The 17,207-nt window shown below is 41.9% G+C and overlaps 1 protein-coding gene across 2 annotated transcripts in view; it reads left to right on the forward strand.

Annotated features, from left to right (window-relative positions):
• The window catches only part of PCCA (propionyl-CoA carboxylase subunit alpha), a 405,590-nt gene that overhangs the window by 208,316 nt on the left and 180,067 nt on the right, over window positions 1-17,207 (forward strand). For both annotated transcript variants that reach the window (XM_045978130.1, XM_045978131.1), the window contains one exon: window positions 8,009-8,119. In XM_045978130.1, coding sequence (XP_045834086.1) covers window positions 8,009-8,119 — 111 coding nt within the window. The remainder of the gene's footprint in view (window positions 1-8,008; window positions 8,120-17,207) is intronic.

The raw sequence follows: 17,207 nt of genomic DNA on the forward strand, positions 1-17,207 counted from the left end.
TGATACTGTTATCAATGTTAATTTTCAGATCTGGTCATTGTACTGTGATTACATGAGAGACTTACCTTGGTTTTAGGAAATACTGAAGTACTTAGAGGTAAAGTACATCCTGTTTTTGACTCATCCCCACATGTTTAAGGAAAAGAAGTCTGTGTGTGTGTGTGTGTGTAAAGAGGGAAAAAATGAATGATAAAACATGTGTTAACAGATGTTACAATCGGTGAATCTGGGTGAAGGATATATAGTAATACTTCATACTATTTTTGTGAATTCTTTTATATTCAGCAATTATTTTTTAAAAAAGTTACAAAGATAGATGAAGAGGAGCATGCGCCCCCTCCCCCCAAAGCTAAGGAATTTCACTTAAGGAATAAAAACAGATGCTTTTGTGATTCTGTATGATTCATCTGATGAATTCTAAGGGCTAGAGGGCTGAAAGAAATTGTTTTGTAAAGGACAGGAAAGGAAGGACAACTTACTCTCTTGTTGGCTAACCACTTAGTTGTTCAAATAGTATTTTTTCTCCTAAGTCGATTGTGAGCTTTTGTTAACATAAAAAATCTTGAGAGCAGAAATGTAATTTGGTTAAAGTTAATTTCTGAATCCCCATGAAATAAGCAGTGGCTTTTGGCCTCCGTTTGATCCTGGCCCTGTGTGCAGCTAATGTCTGGCCAGTGTTTTGGAAACAGCAGGTAGTCAGGAGAAAGCGGCTCCTAGGGGTCCTCTCTTCTGTGGGCCTGGTCGTGATTTCCCATACAGATGGGACCCCGTGAACTTTGGCAGGGGTCATTTTGAATTCCCTGTCTAAAACTCAGAGCCATAATTTTTATGAGTATGTGATTAATAATATCGTTGAAGTTATAAACTGTGTCTCAGAGTACCTCTATGGCCAACTTCATGTTTGAACAAAGATCAGTTTAAAGAGCACTGTCTTTCCTGGGACATGGAAAGAAAGTAAACTCCATACGAAATGATAACTTTCAGATGTGTAGGCTATCTCTTAACAGTTCCATGATTTTTTCCCCATGATTTTTTTGTCTACCTGCTCTCTTGAGCTTTTAGGAAAAAAGAAAACAGTTTTTTGATTAGTCTCCCATTTGGCTTTAGAACTAATTACTGTACAGTAGTCTTTGGAGTCAGTGGAGGCCCCTAGATTTTGGTTGTCTGCCATCAGCCACTGTTTCATCTTCTAGTCCTTCGCAAAGAGAAACAGATAATGAGTGGATTTTGCATAGTAATCGGTAATATTTTATTCAGAGAACATTTTAAAGAGAAAGTGCTTTTGTGTAGTAATTTTATTCCTGAAGCCTCTTTTAGCAAGATAAAAGTCTGTTTTCATGCTCTATTTACTATTCAAGTAGAAAGATTTTTGAAAGTCTGGGCTTCATTTGTGTGCTTGAATGGCTCTGCTCTTTGATATCCAAAATGTAAATTAATATTTGCTTATAATAACTTTGACTTAACGTTTTCTAAAATCACTTATTTTTCATCTTTGAATGTGGAATAAAAGTGCAACGTACCATTTATCCTGTAAAACTGCATACATTTTAATTTTTCGATGTCTTCAGTCACAAATTGATCCCTGGGTGTCAGAAAGCAATCTTATTTTTGTTCAGATGATCATTATTTCTGAAATCCGTGTTGGGGTTTCCTGAGGACAGTCTGATGCCAGCTACTTTGGCATCAGCCTCACAGAGGAGCACGAAAATTTATACTGTTACTAGGCTGTCACAGGAGAGCCTGTAAAGTCAGATAGGAAATAGGAGTCCAAACAGTATTATCTTTATTTAACTGAAGGACAAAAAGCCTGAGAGTTTAGATTGCCTTTCTATGTTACTTACTATTCACACATAAACTAACAAATGGAAACATTCTGAAATATTAATTTGCACATAAGAACACTTTTTTTTGGAAATAAAATCTAGCTGCACCTTGACCTTCTAAGTTTCATCCTTTCCAGCTCCTTCTTTAATATCATATTTTTTCTAAAACTTCAGTTATGGTGCAGGAGTAAGTTACACACTGCTGGCTTTGTCTTGCATTTCTCTGTTCCCCATCCTGGATTCCTCCATGTGGACATCTGCCTCCACGCTTTCTATGTTCTGGGTGGCTCTGCGTCCTAATTGGCCTTCTCTTCTCATCTCTGACCCCTTGGACACCATCAGTCTCCTCTCCCAGGCTTCTCCAGTTTAACTTCTCCGTAGTGAATCCGAGGTTTTCCTCTCAACTTGTTTCTTTTCTGTGAAGTGGTGGCTTCTGTCCTGTAGCGCGCCAGAGCCAGAAGTGACTCATCACCCCCATTCATTTTTTTTTTAAATACAGGATTTTATTTTATTATTTTTAAAAAAGATTTTATTTATTTATTTGTGTGTGTGTGTGAGAGAGAGAGAGAGAGCACAAGCAGGTAGAGTGGCAGGCAGAGGCAGAGGGAGAAGCAGGCTCCCCACTGAGCAAGGAGCCCGATGTGGGACTCGATCCCAGGACCCTGAGATCATGAGCTGAAGGCAGATGCTTAACCAACAGAGCCACCCAGGCGTCGCACAAGATTCTGTTTTTAAGCAGTCTCTACTCCCAGCATGGGGCTTGAACTTGTAACTGAGATTGGGAGTCACATGTTCTTTCGACTGAGCCAGCCAGGCACCCCCGTCTCCCTCATTCTTGACATCCACTAAGTCACCATGCCCTTTCAGCCTGCTGAATCTCTTTCAGGCCCAGCCGCTTTTCTCTGTCTGTGTTGCTCACACCCTTGCTGTGGTGCCGGGGGTGTGGCGGGGGGGATGGAGGGGACTTGCCGGGTTTCTGCATGTCTCCTGCAGTTGTCAGCTCATGGTTTTTTCCATGCTCACTCCCCACCCCTCCCCAGTGCCCTTCCCAGCAGCAGCCTGCATGATTGCTGGAGCTCAGACCTGGTTGTACCTCCCCTGCTTCACTCGTTCTGGTTGCCCTCAAGGAGGGGTAAAATCACATGGCTGTCAGGCCGGCACACCGCTGTCGCACTTCCACACACACCCTCTCTCCTTTGCTCATGCTCTTTGGCCATCGTGTACTTCCTTCAGTTCTCCCCACAGAAATACCTGGTGGTTTCCATTTGCTTTTGACAACCGTAAGAATTCTTTTTTTTTTTTTTTAAGATTTTATTTCGTTTAGAGAGGGAGCAAGCACCCATGTGTGCACACGAGAGCAGGGGAAGGGCAGAAAGGAGGGAGAGGGAGAGAACCTCATGCAGACGCGGAGTCCTGAGCATGTAGCCCTCGTGGGGCTCCGTCCCAGGACCCTGAGATCATGACCCGAGCCGAAACCGAGAGTCCAACAGTCCACTGACGGAGCCACGCAGGCACCCCAACACCAGTGAGAATTCTTAAATATTTTAAGTTTTTCCTTGATATTACCTGCCTTTGTGTCCTTCTGTGTCTTTCTCTATTTCCTCTCCTAGCCAGGAAGTTTTGCGTTAAGTCTCTCCTACTTTCCTCTTCTTGGAATGCCACATCTGTTGTTGCCAGTGCATAGAAATCTCTCCGGCGAGGGGCGCCTGGGTGGCTCGGTGGTTTGAGCCGCTGCCTTCAGCTCGGGTCATGATCTCAGGGTCCTGGGATCGAGTCCCGCATCGGGCTCTCTGCTTGGTGGGGAGCCTGCTTCCCTCTCACTCTCTCTGCCTGTCTCTCTGCCTGCTTGTGATCTCTGTCTGTCAAATAAATAAATAAATAATCTTTTAAAAAAAAAAATCTCTCCGGTGAGCCACACCCTTTTCTTCTTCAAAAGTGCTTTAGTTTTGTCTGTAAAACATACAGCAAAGGATTCTGTTTCCTTTCATAGCCTCACCTTTTTCAAGGAGTCTTTTTTTTTTAATTTTTGCTTACTGAGTTCGTCTCTCTTAGCACTCCTAGCACTTCATTTTCATTTACCCGAATATCACCTGTAATAGAGGCAGGTGTCGCATTTTTGCAATGATTTGTTAGTTATATTTGTGTCATCAGGGGTTTTTTTACACCTTCCAATACTTTCCTCATAAAAATATGCATAATTGCAACAGCCTTCTGACCGTTAGTTGTCAGAAACTGTCTAAGTCATTACCCACAGAGCAGGGCTGGGAAAACTGTGCCTTTGTCCAGGGCGTGTCCTATGAATGGTACTTATTAGATCATTGTCTATAGGTAATAACTTCTTCCATGAAAGTTTAGCTAAGGGAGTGACGTTAATATTTTAATTTGGAACGTTCTTTAAATGTTTTGAGGCAGTTTGAATAGATTGCAGATTGTCTTTTGTAGAACTTTTAGTCACATGGTATCCCGAGGCAGGACTAGAGATGCTCAGTTTTGCACGTGGTTGCTAGCCAGCATGGTCTAGCGTGCAGACATGCCTAGAGCAGTGCCTGGTCGGATGTATTAAGTTGCTTGGCTCAGAGAGAGGAGATCAGGTTGAAAGGTGTGCCCTTCTCCCCTGCATGTATATATTAGAGTTCAGGTTAATGTACTGTAACAAAGATTCTTAAGTACAGTGGTATAAATAAGATAGAAAATTATTTACTACCCTTTTTTTGGGGTGGGGTGGGGGTGCAGTGGGAGAGGGAGAGAGAATCTCAAGGAGGGTCCACTCCCAGCACAGAGCCCAACATGGGGCTCGATCTCACAACCCTGAGATCATGACCTGAGCTGAAATTAAGAGTCAGACACTTAACTGCCTGAGCCACTCCGGCGCCCCCAAAATTATTTACTTCTCATTTAACTCTCTGGGCTGGGCTGTGCGGAGGGGGCAAGTTTGTGCTCTGTAGTCATTCCAGGAGATACACCCCTTCCCCCCCCAAACCCCTGTTGTGTTCCTGTGTTTCACAGTGGCGTTCCCGCCGTATCAGGAAGCCCATCGGAGGAGGCAAGAAAGGAAGCCCAAGCAATTCTTTCCAAGTAGCAAGGCTGGAGTTGGACGCTTTGCTCTACATTCCCGCCCCTCCTCTAGGAATTAGTCAGGTTCCCCCGTAAGATGGACGGGAACATGGAGTCTGCATCTGTGGGGTCCTTTTGTTCTGCTAAGGCTCTGTTACTGTGGGAAAAATGAGGAGGTCATTTTAGGGGAAACCCACAGGCTGCCATAGTTTTAAACATATATTGCTGTTGTAATTTCTGTTCTATTAAATTTGAGATAAGTGTTTCAGTGTCTCTGAATCATGATGTTCTTACTTTTAAATCTCGTTTCTCCTTGCAGTTTTCTTATTCTGTGACTGGTTACGGAAAGTTCCCCCAAATCGGGCGCCGTCCTGTTGTTCAGTGTTGGCTCACACTTTCTTCCTGTGATGCCTCATTGATACGGGCAGTAGCCACAGAGTCAGTGTTGATAGGTAACAAGTAATTCGCTCAGAGTTTCAACATTGCTGAAAACCTTATAGCACATGGGAGCAGCCCTTTTCCGGGAAGGGCCCGATAGTTAACAGCTTCCACTTGGTGGGTCACACGGTCGCTGTTACAACCGCTTGAGTCTTGTGGCACACACGTCGGCTGTGAACACTGCTGTATTCCAGAAATACTTGATTTATAAAAACGGGCTGGTTGGGTTTGCAGGCTGAATTTTCTGACTGTTGCCTATTAGGATGGCTGTGTCCTGTCAATAAAGAGTTGGAAACTTGGAGGAATGGGACCCGTGCCGATGTGAAACCGGAAGTTAGGGAGGGAGGTCATCGCAGAGGCTCTGGGTGCGGCAGGGCTGCCGTGGGATGTGTCCGTCCTGCACGCTGTCTTCTGCGCTGCGGCCGTCCTGCATGAAAGGATGACAACGAGCTCAACATTAATGTGCCAGCCCCAGTGGCTGGCATTGCCTTAAGCATCACCTCCTTTGGACCTCATGATGATAAAGCCAAATAACTTCTGTTGTGACCACCATTTTACAGATGAGGAAACTGAATCTTTGAGAGACGAAGCAGCTTACCCAAGGTCAGGGGTAGATCTGGTGCGTGAGCTTGACGGTCCGATTCTTTGCTTCCTTTGGAATTATTTTTGTGAAAGTGAGCACTCTGTAAGATTGAATAGCAAGATCAGAATCGGGCTTTCTAGGTTTGTTTCGCAGCAGAACCGTGCAGATGAGGACGGTAAGGAAGTGGGGTGGAGAAGGTGGAAGGAATTAGCAAATCTCATGCTCTAGTCCCGCTCCTCTTGTGGAAGCCTGAGCGAATTCCTGCTTCCCCTGGATTTGACAAGACCCATCCTGCCTGTTTATTCCTCTTTACATCTTTGTAATGGGCACGACCAAGACCAGATACTCCGTTCCTAAAGTCCTTCTGTCTCACAGAACTTCCCTGATGCCCTTCGAATGCTTCTTGTGGCAGTTACCACAACTACCACAACCAACTGAACTTTGTAGAACTCCTTGTGTACTAGGCTCAGTGTTTCTGAGTTTCCTGTTGGATCACAAGCTTCTCTCCCTTTCCCTCCTCTTCTTTTCTTTCTCTCGTTCTCCTCCTCTACTACTGACAGAAGTATACTTGACATAATGGACTTCTCTGATGTAGTGTTTTCAGATTAATGAGTTTTGACATGTGTCCACCTGTGAAGCTATCAGCACAGTCAAGCTACTGAATATTTCTATCACCTCCAGAAGTTTCCTCGTTGCCTTTGCAATCCTCTGTCTTTCTGTCCCTGTCCCAGTGCAGCCAGGTGATCTGCTTTCTGTTACTGTAGGTTGTTGAGACTTTTCTGAAATTTTACATTAATGGACTCCTACAGTAGCCTTGTTAAATTCAGCATAATTAGTTTGTGTATTTTATAAAAATTTTTAAAAAGATTTTATTTATTTAACTGACAGATCACAATTAGGCAGAGTGGCAGGTAGGGGAGTGGGGAAGTAGGTTCCCCGCTGAGCAGAGAGCCTGATGTGGGGCTCGATCCCAGGACCCTAAGATCATGACCCGAGCTGAAGGCGAGGCTTAACCCACTGAGCCACCGAAGGCGCCCTCATTCTTGCAAATTTTAGTAATTCATTTCTTTTTATTGCTAAATAGAATTCCATTGAATGGATAAATCGCATTTTGCTAGTTCATCTAGCGACGGATATTTAGATGGTTTCCAGTTTGGACTATTGCAAATGAAGCTAATAATCTTGTGTGCAACTGTTTGTATAGATACATATTTTTATTTAACTTGGGCAAATATTTAGGAGGTACTAGTCTGAATCATATGTGTGAGTCTGTGTTTAACTTTCTAAGAACTTCCCAGCAGTTCCAAAGTATTTGTGCCGTTTGTAGCCCCACCACGGGGTGTGACACGTCTGTTGTCGCACATCCTCACTGACACTGTGTTTGGGGCATCTCATTGTATTTCTTTGACGATGGTCATGTGCAGGAACTTTCCGTTTGTGTATCTTCTTTTGTGAAGTGTCCGTTCAGATCCTTTCCCCACTGTTACCCCTGTCATCTTACTATATTTTAAACATTTTCATATATTCCAGATGCAAGCTTCTTGTCTGATGTTTGTGTTTTGAACATTTTCTGTCAGTCTGTGGCTTGCATTTCATTTGCTTAACTGTATTCTTTGAAGCAGACTTTCAACTTTCGATAAAGTATACTTTCTTTTTTTGTGGCTCATGGTTTTTGTGTACTACCCAAGAATCTGTGGCCTACCTCAAGATAATCAGAATTTTCTCCTGTATTTTTCTGTAAGTCTTAGAGTTTTAGGTCTTACATTTGATTTGTGGTCAGTTTGAGTTAATTTTGGTGTATGGTCTGAGTTAGGTTTTTCTTTTTTCCCCAAATGCATATCTAGTTGTTTCAGTTTTTTCACCGTTTACTGAAAAGATGTTAATTTCCCTCCTGGATTGACTTGGCAGCATAAACTTCTTAAGTTTGTGTTCGGTGTTTTATTGCTACCATAGCTTCAGACATTTTTTGTTGTTACTTGAAGTCGAGGAGATGAGTAGTCTCGTCTGGTTTTTGCTTGGTCATAAGACACAGATGATAAATTGCTGTAGATAGGAAGAGACCTTTAACTGACTCGTTCTCTAATCTATTCTGATACTGCTTTATTTTTAGGTGTTACACATAATATTGCATTACTCAGAGAGGTGATAATCAACTCACGCTTTATTGAAGGAGACATCAACACTAAATTTCTCTCTGATGTATATCCCGATGGCTTTAAAGGTTTGTATGCACTGAAGTATTTTACTCTATTAAAGTTACTACTTTTATACTTTATTATCATGCATAATTTTTCTATTTTGGAATTAAGACTTTTAGCCCATACTGTACTTGATTTATTAACATAGAGTATCCTAGACTATTGACATTCGTGATTTTGAGTATTCATGAGTGACTCATGAATGTGCAAGAATCCATCATTTTGTTGAGTGAGGAATTGAACTCTGTGGAATGTGGTGTGAGTCCAGTGTTGAAGCAAAACATGTAGACACAGCATTAGCCTACCTGATCTTCTTGTTTCTGAAAGCCAATTCAAATTTGTATTCCCTGCTGCTCCATTATATGGGGATATGCAGGAACTCTAATGATTAAAACTTTATGAAAATTAGCACCAAAAATTTCAGAATACCACATGCTATTTGATGAAAATGAAGATGTTTAGGAAAATTATTGTTTTTTTGTTTGTTTGTTTGTTTGTTTTTTAAAGATTTTATTTATTTATTTGACAGAGAGAGAGATCACAAGTAGGCAGAGAGGCAGGCAGAGAGAGAGGGGGAAGCAGGCTCCCCGCTGAGCAGAGAGCCCGATGTGGGGCCCGATCCCAAGACCCTGGGATCACGACCCGAGCCAAAGGCAGAGGCTCTAACCCACTGAGCCACCCAGGCGCCCCAAGATTATTGTTTTTATTCATAAAGTGAAGCTTTTAATAAAGTAATGAGGGGAATGTGAAATTTAGCACTGTGGAGTTACCAGTGTGTTTCCTGTGGTAGAAAAATTGCTCAAGTGAGAGACAGAGAAATCCCGTTAGTGAGCGTTAAAAACGTGGTTCATATGTGAGATAAACCAGCTGGTCTTCCATGAGACTTAATAGAAATGTTATTCAGGTAAAAGTCAGAAGTATGTACATATGTTTCTGATGGATTTGGGGATATATGAAGATGAGATTTTTCTTTCACAAATGACAAGTGTTATTTATATCCATTTAGAGTGTTTTAGTGTGTGAGATAACTCAGTCATATTAGGCGCTGTGTATAAATTCAGGTCAGCTTCATGTATAAGGCTTTTGAAAACATTCACAAAGCAGTTTCTTAGCTTAGATTTTACAGGACAGAGTTACTGGTTTGATAGTTCTTTTAAAACTTCAGTGTTAGAGAGTTTTATCATTAGTATCAAGGGAAATTAAAAATGATTTTTATTTGGGATCTTGAAAGAAAAAAACTAATGAATAATATGTTCTTTTTCCTGAATTTTTGAATTTTTACAAATAAAACCCTAACATGAACTACACAGTTTTACACTTGTGTGATTAGCTCATTCAGATGTCTGTTCCTGGTTCATGAAGCCAGGAAGCACTTACGTTATTGCTTTTAAGTGTGCATCTGGCAATTCCAACATAATAGTTACTAAGTGAATATTTAATGAGTTAATGGTAAAAATCGTATTGATAGTACGGATGAGAAGGGACAACATTTGAACGGCACAGGCATCTAGATTTCCAGTGTGTTCTGTTTTGATCCTAACGTTCTGGCCTCTTGTCCTTTCTAAAGTTATACTTAAAAGTTACAGTAAGTTGCAATGTAGACTCAGGATTTCCGTATGCTTTTTTTTTTTTTTTAAATATATATATATATATTTTTTTTTTTTTTTTTAAGATTTTATTTATTTATTTGACAGAAAGATCACAAGTAGACAGAGAGGCAGGCAGAGAGAGAGGAGGAAGCAGGCTCCCTGCGGAGCAGAGAGCCTGATGCGGGGCTCGATCCCAGGACCCTGAGATCATGACCTGAGCCGAAGGCAGCGGCTTAATCCACTGAGCCACCCATATTTTTAAAGATTTTATTTATTTGACAGAGAAAGACACAGTGAAAGAGTGAACACGAGCAGGGAGAGTGGGAGGGGAAGCAGGCTTCCCACCAAGTAGAGAGCCTGATGCGGGGCTTGATCCCAGGACCCCAGGATCATGACCTGAGCTGTAGGCAGACACCTAATGACTGAGCCACACAGGCGCCCCCATCTGTATGCTTTTATGTCTACCTGGCTCATGCATCAGTGAAGGTGATGTGTTATCAAACAGTGGGCACAAGGAGACAACCAGGGAACACATCAGGGAACTTTTAGAACAAACATATATATGCATACATATATTTATGCGTATGTCTGTATCATACATATCTGGTGTTAGGTCTCATTACTGTGGAGAAGAAAATGAGGCATTTAGAATTTCTAAATTCTAAATATATGGGTTACTATGTACTGTACATTTGGCAGTAGTACAAAATGTTCCATGTTCTTCAGAAAACTCAGAAATCTATTTAAAAACCTAACATTGCCATTTTCCAGGATAAACTTAATATCTTACAGTTTTGTTTTGATAGGGCATTGTCAGCATGGACACTGTAATTCTCTTAATGCTAGTACGAGATAGGAACACAGTTTTAAAAATTGTTATAAGTTGTTAGAAGGACCATTATTGAATCTCGCCTTTATTTTGCATGTGAGGAAACCAAAGCTCAGAGAGATTGATAAGGCAACATGACCAGTAACATATTAAAGCCAGTAACTGAACTTAGAGTTTCCACTTCCCGTTTCGGTACTCCTTCAGTTCTGCTAGGACTCAAAATCCTAAATCATGATGGGATTTTAGAGTACGCTCTGTGTTGTTCCTGCCTGTAAGCCCTTCAAAAATAAAAACCTAGCTCTGGCGTTCTTAACGTGGACCTCTTGCTGTCTCCCATCATACCGTTTTCATGTCCGTTCTTCTCTGAATGGCTGCTATCTCTTGTTCTTCATATCTATTTCCGTCTCCGTGTTTTTCCCTAGAGCAGGTATTTGATATATCAAACTGTATCATCTTTGATTGTTTGATATACGTGCCTGAATGAGACAGCAGGAAGTGGCCACTGAAGTTAATCCAGAATCTTCTCCATATGTTTGAGGCCAGGTCATTTTGCCCCTTTGGGATTACCCGTCTGCTTCCCATCTGTCCAGCTATCCTAGGCACTGTTCACAGGCAAGTGCCTGTTTTTATGACTGCGTTAACATTTTCTGTTATATATGTTTATTATCCCAATTTATTTGTAGACTAGGACAGTGTTACTAAAGGTTCTAAGACTGACCTTTGGAATGACTGTGCTTAAAACTAAAACATAGGATACACAGGAATGTATTCTTCATATATACTTACTAGGTTCTGATGTTGAAAAGCTATTGTTCTTGGATTCTGGAAAGTAAATGAAAATGGGGAGGATAATATTTTGATTTTGGAGTAAAGGGAAAATGAGGAAGAAAATATTTCTAGAACTGTCATTTCAATTGGCCTGGAATGAACATTTTAGACTCCTTTCTCTGCTGCCTTGCTATAGTTTAAGCTCTAGCCCCATCAAAGAAAATGAGCAGAATTATTTTTCTCTTCTGGAAAGTTGCATATCTTTAGTGAAAATTTGATTCAACGCAAGTAATAGACCATTAATTATACTTCTTTTTTGCTGTTAAATTTAGTTCTGTATTTCTATACCTTTAGAAGTGGTGTAACGATCAATGAGTTTCAGTTTCACAGGATATTATGCCTGGAGGATCTTTTTTCTGAGTTAAGAGAGAAACTGGAAAGAAGGGTGTAAGGAAAAATTTGGGCCAGAGCTTGGTGAGCCCAGGCAGGTGGGCAGTAAAAGCTCATGTCTTAGGGTCTAGCTGGTGATAGTGATACTTTGATACTTGGACGGTTGTGTTGTCTTTGAGAATGCAGTCATTATGGGTACCTGGGTGGCTCAGTGGGTTAAGCCTCTGCCTTCGGCTCAGGTCATGATCTCAGGGTCCTGGGATCGAGCCCCGAATTGGGCTCTCTGCCTAGCGGGGAGCCTGCTTCCCTTCCTCTCTCTCTGCCTGCCTCTCTGCCTACTTGTGATCTCTCTGTCAAATAAATAAATAAAATATATTTAAAAAAAAAGAATTCAGTCATTAAAATCATTCAACAAATAATTGGTGTCGGCTCTCAAAGAAATTGAAAAACAAGCGACCTATTTTCCTTGCACTTAAGGAGCTTACATCACAAGAGAAGCACATACGTAAAAACTAACTACGCTACAGGACAAAATAAGCGCTAAGTGAAGACTGAAGCAGAGAGTCTGCAGCATGGAGGGAATCAAGGATGAGTTCAAGGATGAGGTAGCGTTTAGACCACTGTAGCTCCTCTCCAAGGGCTGTGTAAGGGTGCCGCTGCTCATCTCTGCCTCGTCTGTCCTTTCTCGTGAGAATCCTGTAGTTGGAAATCAGCCTTGGAGAAAGTACTTACCACAAGGAAACTGGCAAATGCTGTAGGCTGGTGGGTGTGCTTTCCCTTCATACCCAGCTTGATTGGTAATCACTTACCAGCAAACCAGTGCCTAACCCTTTGGCAAACAGAGCCATTAGGAGAAAGGAAAAGGATCTGTAGGGTGGAAGCCCTGGAGGAACCCCTGAAAACGGGAGGTGTGCTGGAACTCCTCAGGGAGTCAAATGACTGAGCTTACTGAAAACTAGTAGGAACAGTTAATTAAGGACATTAAATTAGAGGAGAAAGACTTTAATAAACTAAGAACTGTCATTTTTAGAAATGTTCAGCAAAACGAAACATGGGATAGACACTCCTAAGAACCAAATTAGTGACCCTAAGGAATAAATGGAAATTTCTCAAAATATGTAGTAAAAAGGTATAGAGAAGGAAATAATGTGTGAACTCAGAGATGTGAGGGCAGACCCAAGAGCTTTTGTATGTACGTAATAGTTTTCATGAAGAGAAAATGGACAAATGAAGGTTAATTTAAAAAGAAGTAATAGGGGAGGTTTCTTTCTTCCTTTCTTTCTTTTTTTTTCACTGTTCTTGAGAAAACCTTGAGGTGTCATTGGAAAGATTTGTTGAGTTTCAGACAAGATTAATGATAATAAGTAGCTCTTAAAGGCATACCTAGAACAAAACATTTTTGAAGTTTCTAGAAAGAAAAAAGAAACACGAAGTCATATGCGGAGAATATAGACTGAAATCATCTTCAGACCCCATAAACTGGAAATGAGAAAATCTTAAAATATCTACTTCATTAGAAAGAACTTGACCCAAGAGTACTATATACTCAACTAACATACATATCCTTTGTTTCTCAGTTATGGAAAGAGATTTTAAAATAAAGATTCAGAAATATATCATTATATTTATCTTTTGGGGGGAAAGAACTGAAGAAAGTGCTTTAACCAATTTGAGTTAAAGATGACAGGACGCCTGTGTGGCTCAGTGGTTAAGAGTCTCCCTTTGGCTCAGGTTATGACCCAGGATTCTGGAACTGAGTCCTGCCTTGGGCTCCTTGCTCAGCAGGGAGCCTCCTTCTCCCACTGCCTGGTGCTCCTCCTGTTTGTGCTTTCTCTGACAAATAAATTAAAAAAACAAACAAAAAGAGATCCTGAGTGGCTCAGTCAGTTAAGCCTCTGCTTTTGGCTTAGGTCATGATCCCTAGGTCCTGGGATCAAGTCCTATGTCAGACTCCCTGCTTGGTGGGGAGTCTGCTTCTTCTGCCCTTCCCTCCCTAACCCCATTCTCTCCTCTGTCTCTCTCTTGAAAAATTAATAAATAAAATCTTAAAATACATATACAATTTTCCCCAACCACTGAATTGGTTTTATTACTTATTGTTTTTATCATTTATTTATTTTTAAGTAGGCTCCCCACCTAACATGGGACTCGAACTCATGACCCTAAAATTAGGAATCAACACGATCCTCTGAGCCAGCCAGGCACCTTTGAATTTAGTCTTTTAAAAATGCAAGCCCAGGGGTGCCTGGGTGGCTCAGTGGGTTAAAGCCTCTGCCTTCGGCTCAGGTCATGATCTCAGGGTCCTGGGATCGAGCCCCGAATTGGGCTCTCTGCTTAGCGGGGAGCCTGCTTTCCTTCCTCTCTCTCTCTGCCTGCCTCTCTGCCTGCTTGTGATCTCTGTCTGTCAAATGAATAAATAAAATCTTAAAAAAAAATGCAAGCCCATAAGGACAAAGAAGAGATAACATTCTGGAAAATGAAGAGCCAAAAGATGATTCTTAACTGACTTAGCAACTTAAGAAAGTTGAATCCTAAGCTCACAATGTGAAAAACTGGGAAATAGCTCATTATCACCATGGAACCCTGCAGAAGTCTTAGCCGCTATTAATTTCAGATACCTTGGGGAATTCCTATAGGCAAGACTCTTAATCTAAAATCTGTGGAAGATTTTCTCTATATTTCCTCCCTTTTAAAGGGGGGTGGCCCCCCCCACCCCGGAAAAAATTTGAGATTATTCTCCATAGAGCATAAGATACCCTCTATCCAGGGACACCAGGCACGTTTGGACAGAGGATTGAGTCAATGTGAACATCCTGAATGTGGTGATGTCCCCTCTCAACCATCATTCCCCACATGGTTCCCAACGTCCTGGCAGGCACATACCCTCAGTCCCCATGGTAGAGTGTCCTCCTCTGAGAAACCTAACCGGCCATAGAGAGATTACTACGGATCCGCCAACACATGAAGCCTCCGTATGGAGCAAACGGCCAGCGAAGCCGCATCCCACAAAGGGAGGACATGCGTGGCTCAGGATCAGGATATCCGTCATTCTCGTTTAAGACAACACTGGATGGGAAGGGAGGCACCAGGTGACCGTTAAAAATAGCTGACAGAACTAAAGCCACTCAAGAGAACACAGATCCGGCTTCTAGAAACTGGGTCATGAACAGGGGGCTGATAACGGCATGAGGTTTACAGAGGTGTGTCACAGACCTTGGGGGTGCTGCTCTGTGATTGGACCTCCACGCGGTAACCACCAACTTAATGAGGAAGGCTGGGAGAACCTAGACATTATTTGGGGTTTGGGGCTCTTGTTTGAAATCCCCCCCCACACAGCTATTCCCCAATCCCCACAAAGGCTAAGAAGGTGAGGACTAATGTGAGGAGAAGTTCTTCTCCTTTCTTTCGCAAGTAGGTGCTGAATCCATTAGGTTAAAGATGGTCATCTAGGGTCTCCGGATACTGAAAACTGTTTAAAAAAGACCAAGGCTTTTTAAATTAGGAGCTGCACCTTTTTCCAACCTGTCGTCACCAGAGAATGCAGTAGAGATTTCAAGCTTTAATAAAACTCTTGAAGTTTTCAAAAGATGGATTTGAGAGACTCTTAGAGTTCCTCTCAGCTTAGGGTTCTAGCTTTTACGTGGAAGGGACTTGCTGCCATTGAAGACGTCTGCCACTGGGGTATGAGGCTGTGTCTGTCCTGTATGCCGTACTGGCGGTTCTCGGTGTTTCTGCCGCCTCACTGTTCAGGCCCCCCAGACTCCCAGGATCATGCTTGTGAATCTGCCCCATCAGGATTGGCAGAGGTGAAAAACAGGTGTTAGATTTCAGTGCTCTCTTGTTGACCTTCGCACTTGAGAAAGGGATAGGAAGAATCAAGAAGTATTTTTTTTTTTTTTAAAGATTTTATTTATTTGTCAGAGAGAGAGCGAGAGAGAGCGTGAGCAACAGGAAGGGAGAGGGGGAAGCAGGGTCCCCACTGAGCAGGGAGCCTGATGCGGGGCTCGATCCCAGGACTCTGGGATCATGACCGGAGTCAAAGGCAGACACTTAACGCACTGAGCCATCAGGTGCCCTGTATCAAGAAGTATTTAAATACACTTTGTCTACATCCTGAAGTTCTAGGTGCTTAGGATTTCTTGGTCAGCAGAAAGACTTGCTCTGTGTGGGGTTTTCCTTGCTGGGAGTTAATAGGCAGCAGGTGTTCTCAACCCCCCTCGTCGAAACTTGGCAGGTCTTTCCAGATGCGAACCTGCTCACAAATGGCAGTGCAGCGCGGTTGCCGTGGCTTATTCATGTAAAGCTGGGAATTGAATGCGGGCATGTCTCCATTCAGCACCAGAGTAGCACACCACCCCAGCCCGAGCTGCTGCCCTCTTGCCTGGACTCCGAACAGCCTTCTCATTGACCTCCTTCCTGCCAACGTTGCACTTTCCAGTTCATCTTCATTCAGCGGCCGGAGTTCACTTACAGAACCAAATCACATCTTCCCCCCTTACTTTAAAAGCCCTCGGGGCAAGTGTGGCTACACAAATTGCAGTATATTCAGGCCAAAGACTACTTCTCAACGTAAAAATGTTAGAAACTGCTGATTCATTACAAAACATCAGTGGATCTCAAAAATATTATTTTCAAAAGAAGCCAGACATAGAAGAGTGCATTTATATGAAACTAGAAAAGCATTTAGTCGCGTGAGGCCAGGGAGGGAAAGCAGGTGTAGAGGTTTTGATTGGAGAGACTCAAGGGAACATTTGGGAGTAGGGGAAAATTCCAAGTAGATGGTTGTGGTGTTTATATGGGCACACACATTTGTCAAAACTCTTGAATTGCATGTTTAAAATGGACCCATTTTGTAGCAACTGGTACCTTGCAAATGGTACCTCAAAGTTATTGTATGCATACAATACATTATATTGTACAATACAGTGTATTGTACTGTATTGTATGCATACAATACATATGGTACCCCAAGTTAAAAAGAAAACCCTAACCTTGATAATGGCATCCATTGCAATTAGAATAAAATAAAAACTGATGGCTTACCAAAAAAGTAATAAATGCTGGAAAGTTATTTGTTCAATATTCAGTTGCCTTTTCTAATTAAAACACACTCTGAAATCAAAATTAAACTAAATTTGACTAAAAACCAATTAAAAAACCAATGAAGTTTTAATGAAAAGTAGTAACAAACATAATTTTAAAGGAGATGCTATAAAAATTTCCCTTAAAGTCAGGACCAAATGAATTATGTAAAAGGATCATTGTTATCAATCATTGTTTTAGAGGATAAAAAGTCCAAAAAAAATTGGTGTAAATATTTTAAAAAGAAGAAATTTTGGGGGGTTCCTGGGCAGCTCAGTCATTAAACATGTGCCTTCGGCTCAGGTCATGATTCTGGGGTCCTGGGATCGAGCCCCTCATTGGGTTCCCCGCTCAGCAGGAGGCGTGTTTCTCCTTCTCTCGCTCTCCCTGCTTGTGTTCCCTCTCTCCCTGTCTCTCTCTCTGTGTCAATAAAGAAATCTTTTTTTTAAAATA

Source organism: Meles meles, chromosome 14, assembly GCF_922984935.1.
Source record: "Meles meles chromosome 14, mMelMel3.1 paternal haplotype, whole genome shotgun sequence".
Classification (NCBI taxonomy): Eukaryota; Metazoa; Chordata; class Mammalia; order Carnivora; family Mustelidae; genus Meles; species Meles meles.